General features: G+C 42.9%; 1 protein-coding gene across 1 annotated transcript; it reads right to left on the bottom strand.

Annotated features, from left to right (window-relative positions):
• Nucleotides 1-422: 422 nt before the first annotated feature.
• On the bottom strand, nt 423-4480 carry lsm14b (LSM family member 14B). The gene is made up of 9 exons (XM_073823710.1): nt 4307-4480; nt 3651-3814; nt 3448-3577; nt 3170-3364; nt 1705-1782; nt 1470-1631; nt 1221-1377; nt 985-1155; nt 423-828 (listed from the first exon to the last, which is right to left on the bottom strand). Exons 1-8 carry the CDS (start codon nt 4425-4427, stop codon nt 993-995), a joined length of 1170 nt encoding a protein of 389 aa, XP_073679811.1. The 5' UTR covers nt 4428-4480; the 3' UTR covers nt 423-828; nt 985-992.
• Nucleotides 4481-4954: the final 474 nt, after the last annotated feature.

The raw sequence follows: 4954 nt of genomic DNA, 5'->3' as shown, positions 1-4954 counted from the left end.
TATAACTGTGTCATTTGACACATTAATAATAAACATTACATTTTACAATTGGAACACAATCAACTTTGCATTGCTTCTAGAGGTTAACTGATGGACTGGAGTGGATTATTGTGATGTTTTTATCAGCTGTTTGGACTCATTCTGACGGCACCCATTCACCGCAGAGACAGTACATTTCTCCAAATCTGATGAAGAAACAAAGGAATCTACATCTCAAAAAGCCTGAGCACAATTAGCTAATTTTTATTTTTTTGGGGTGAGCCATTTGTCTCTGCGATCTTAAAGACTCAGATTATTGAAGTAGAAGGAATTAAAGCTAAGCGTTCACAAATACATGCAACCTTCTCAGAATCCCTACAACCACCACAGCACCTCAATCAGACCACCGACTCTAGAGTTTCCATTTCCTATGTTTATTAACAATCACAATCAAGGACAAGATCCCCTTACAATTTTACACACACACCAAAACAAATGGGTAATAATAAATAAGAATGTATGGGGGATCACATACCATAGGCTGAAGTTCATCTACTCCATCTAAATGGATTTTCCTGTACAGCCGTTTAACTGGCCATACAAACAAATAAAAGTGCTTTCCCAATTCAAAGGTGCATTTATATTACAGTTGCCAGATTCTTTACATACATGAAACAAAAAGGAAAAAAGGCCATTTAAACATCAAATGAAAAGTAAAAATCAAATGTAGGCGTTTTTCACCGGAGGGCGAGTCGGAGAACAGTCTAGTCATATTTACCACTGAACACACCGGAAATCAAACTCATAGACAACACCAAACCACCCATGACCCAGAGGAAGGCAGTGTATCTGGAGGAAAAAGGTAAAAAAAAGCAACTTCAGTTAAAGCAGTAGGCATTCACTCAGAGTCAACATAATGATTTATCAGGAACGGATGAGATGGAGAGGGATCTGTGACGAGGGCCACTGGGGGCCGGATGTCAGAGCCTAATCAAGCAGACTCACGTCGGGTCTCACAGCCGTCCGCTGCCTACTCTTTGTGGGACGAGGTGCTGCACGGCCCCTCTGCCTCGTCGCCCTCTGAAATTACCCCGAAAACCACGGCCCCTCAGAAACCGACCCGGAACCCCGAACGTCTCCACGTTGAGCTTTCTTTCCTCGGCCCATGTGGTCCGCCTGGAGACAGACAGAGACGGTCACTCAGAGGAAACGTTCCCGCTGAAGAGACCGACGGCTCCTACCTGGACTTGAGCTCTGAGGAGATGTTATCGAAGAAGCATTTGGCTTTATTGTAGAAGCACTTGGGCCCCAGCGGATCCTCCTCGATAGCGCCCTCTCTTTCAGCGTCAGGCTTGTCCTGCTCTTTATCGCTCCGTTCCTCTGGGCCGTCTTTTGGTTCTGAACAGAAGGAGAAGGAGCACAGAGATCTCGAATCACCGCAGACTCACAAACCGCTCCAGAAAGTAAACGCAGCAGATGAAGGGAAATACCTTGAACGCTGAGCTTGTCTTCGATCTCTTTCTCCAGGTCGTCTTTGTTAAACTGAGCGTTTGCCGTTTCGAAGTCGAAGTCGGACTCGAACCGCAGGGTGCTGGGTTTGGCGTCTCCTACGAGGATCTGACCTCGGCCGCGGTTCCTGGACCGTCGGGTTCCTGTAAGACAGCTCAGGTGTGGATAAGGACGCTGCACTCATTTCTACAGAAGAACAAACCCGTCCGGCTTTACCCTGTCTTCTCCGGCTGGTCGGAGGCTTGTTCTCGTCATTGGCTTGACCCGCTCCTTTCAAGGCTCCCTGCTGCGCAGCTGAAACGCAGCCAGAAGATGAACGAGTGAGAGGAAGGAATAAAGAAATTAAGGCTAGTCAAATTCTAACAAGCAGCACCAGGGATCCTAGAAAGCAGGTCAAGTAATTTACAACTTTAAACTAAATGTTACCAAAAGGAGTCCTTCAAGAAGCCTCATCAAGATACCTACAGTGGTGCAGAGACAAGTGAAGAACACTGGCAACTGCTTTATTATCACTCACAAAACAGGAAGGAAGTACCACAATAAAAAAAAAAAAAAAAAAAAAAAAAAAAAAAAAAAAGTGAATTTAGTATTTTTTCATGCCATTACATCATTAGAGGAGAAGAGAAGGAGAAGAAAAAAAAGAGGGGGGGGGGGGGGTAGCATTTTATAAAATAAAAACATTACATATTTTATTGACCTCTGTAAAGGACACTAAGACTTAAAAAAAAAAAAAAAAGGCATGAATAGACAAAAAAAAGCAATGATTATAAATCAATTTTTAGGTTTCAGGATTTTTTTTTGTACCAAACTTTAATGATGATTCTTAACCATGTTATAAAACATTTAAAAAAAAAAAAAAAAAAAAAAAAAAAATATTGATATACCACTTTGTTTCTATACACAGCATCTAAATGTGCATATTAATGTGTTGCTGTTGGGACAGGATGTTAAAAAATAATAATAATAGGAGTAATAATTGGCCAGATTTTCATAATAATGTCATAAGAATAATGATTATTTCCGCTTTAATTATGTCTCCCAAAAAGCATAATAAAACTGATTTTAGTCCTCTACAGTGGACATGTATGAAATGTCCGGTTTCATAACAGGAAGTCATATTTGGATTTGAAAACCCATACAATTTTCCTGAGATGTTGCTTTATGATAAACAATTTCAAAATTATTCAGATTTAAAATATGACAATTACAAAGTATTATCATATTTCCATAGGGATGTACAATTTTGCACTAAATAAACTATCCATCTTTAAAGAGCAAAGAGAGGATGTGGTCACGGTCAAACATCTGGCATCTCTAAAAAGCTCTAAATGTGCTCTGCACAGGCCTTCTTTTAAAACTGTGAGAGTACTCATAGAAATTCACACAAATGTAAAAGTCATATAAATGAATAAATAAAATAAAAAATAAAAATAAATGGATGCATGGCTTCATACATTGTTGCAAAGTCTGTGGTTTTCCTGTGGAATTGGGCTACCCGGGACACGTTACCCCCCAGAATGCGATTTTTACAAACAATTGGGCAGGTTTTGTTCTGAAAACCTGGGAACTGACACCAGACCAGCAAAAAACCATGAGTGAATCATGTCTGAGTTGATCCACTGGGAGCTCAGGGTTTGTTTGACGCCCAGTTAACCCAGACTTCCAGACTCGGGTAACTCACCGCTGACGGCAGCTCCTCTCTGGGCCTGGGCTCCTCTTCCTCCTCTCTGTGCTCGGCCCATCTCTCCTCCTCCTCCTCCCTGCGGCTGCGCTCCGCTCAATCCCTTCATCTGGGTGCTCTTCTCTGTAGGTACGGTCTGGACGGCCTGCTCCACCATCGGGCCTCTCCTCACAGGAACGCCATGCAAACCAGACCCTCAGAGAGACAGACAACAGAGAGTCACTTCATGTCACGGATCAACAGCTCAGCCGGTCAGAGTGCGGTCCGCTTACCGAGGCCCAGAGCCGCGGCGTACTGCTGGTTGAAGAGAGAGCTGGCCGCCAGCTGGCTGTAGGAGGGCAACATGCTCCGGTAAGGACTGTAGCCGCTCTGAGAAGGGTAATGAACGGACGACGTCCCCACAGACGACTGACGGAGACACAACATCAATCACAGCCCTGCCTTTAGAAACATCTTAGGGAGACTTAAATATGAAACCCACCTGAACAATAGCGGGGTCCTGAGGAAGACCATGGTGAATCTTCAGAGGTTCACAGACAGTGATATCTTTGATGTCACTTCCCCTGAAGATGATGTACTCGAAGACCTCATCCCTCGGCGGAACGGGCCGGTCTGTCGGTCGCCCCTCGGTTCCAAAGGACCTCACTGACAGAAAATAATAAAAGATATAATTTCTCAGATATTGACAAGCTAATATCAGTGTGATGGGTTCATGTCACAGCTGAATAAACTGATCTGATCAAGGGACAGTAACCAGACTTTACCCTCTCCCTTCCCTGCTGAAGAAAAAAAAAAACACACAACACACAGCTAAATCCATCCTGGAAGACCATAAAACCAGACTGGTTTTCATGAAGCCAATTAAACAAAAAGGAAGTTTTGATCATGACTTCGATTAGGTTTCATGACTAATTTGCTTTGATGAGCTCATTACAAACAGCAGCGGAACAGCAGGGGTTTAAATGACGTCTGTGAACACGTGACACTTCAACACTATACTATCTAAGAAGAGAACTGGCTCACTTTTTTTTTTTTTTTTTTTGACTCATTTGAAAACTGATCTTACGTTTACCGCATGGAAACTAGCATTAATCGTGCCTATATTGGCCTCGTGAGCTCTGCGGACAGGACACTCACCTTTAGCCAGGGCCACAGTCGAGTTATCGGTGTCAATGGTGTATAATATCCCCTCATAGCGAATCTGAGCTTTAGAGATCAGACTGATCTTACTGCCGATGTAAGGAGTACCGCTGCTCATTATGTCCACAAAAACAACTCCAGCTGATTAAACAGAGCTCAAATACAGGCCAAATCTGTTCACAAACACATCTGCAACACTGCGGCCATAGTCTCGCTGCTGAAGCATTAGCTAGAATAAAGCAGAGATCATTAGAGTCATTTATAGAGATCCTGACCCCGCCCTTCATCTCACCGCTGCACCTGACCCGCATTCTCAATAACATTCAGCATACTTTTCGCTAACTTTCATAAATCTGGGAAATACAGCACTTGTCATTTATAAAATTGATTTTTATTTAAGAAATTATTTTTTTTAATTACATAAAAAACGGTCTGCCAACCGCTAATAACTTAAAAAAGAAGGAAAAGGTCAGTATGGATCCAGAGGGAATCTAGAGGAGCTGAACACAAAGCGCCAGTTGACACCTGAGTCCTGATGGGGCTACACTTGTGCTAAGTGTGTGTGTGTGTGTGTGTGTGTGTGTGTGTGTGTGTGTGTGTGTGTGTGTGTGTGTGTGTGTGTGTTAAAGGGATTAACCCATTAAA

This window comes from Garra rufa, chromosome 18 (genome assembly GCF_049309525.1).
Source record: "Garra rufa chromosome 18, GarRuf1.0, whole genome shotgun sequence".
NCBI classification, from domain to species: domain Eukaryota; kingdom Metazoa; phylum Chordata; class Actinopteri; order Cypriniformes; family Cyprinidae; genus Garra; species Garra rufa.
The sequence above is the reverse complement of the archived record's forward strand: the minus strand, read 5'-3'. Positions and strand labels throughout refer to the sequence as shown.

What these genes read in the sequence shown, in the direction of transcription:
- lsm14b (XM_073823710.1), bottom strand. Translation starts at nt 4,427, where the DNA reads ATGAGCAGCGGTACTCCTTACATCGGCAGTAAGATCAGTCTGATCTCT. An exon ending in AGGACCCCGCTATTGTTCAG is followed by an intron (nt 3,578 to 3,650) that starts GTGGGTTTCATA and finishes TGTCTCCGTCAG; the next exon opens with TCGTCTGTGGGGACGTCGTC. An exon ending in TCCTCAGAGCTCAAGTCCAG is followed by an intron (nt 1,156 to 1,220) that starts GTAGGAGCCGTC and finishes GTCTGTCTCCAG; the next exon opens with GCGGACCACATGGGCCGAGG.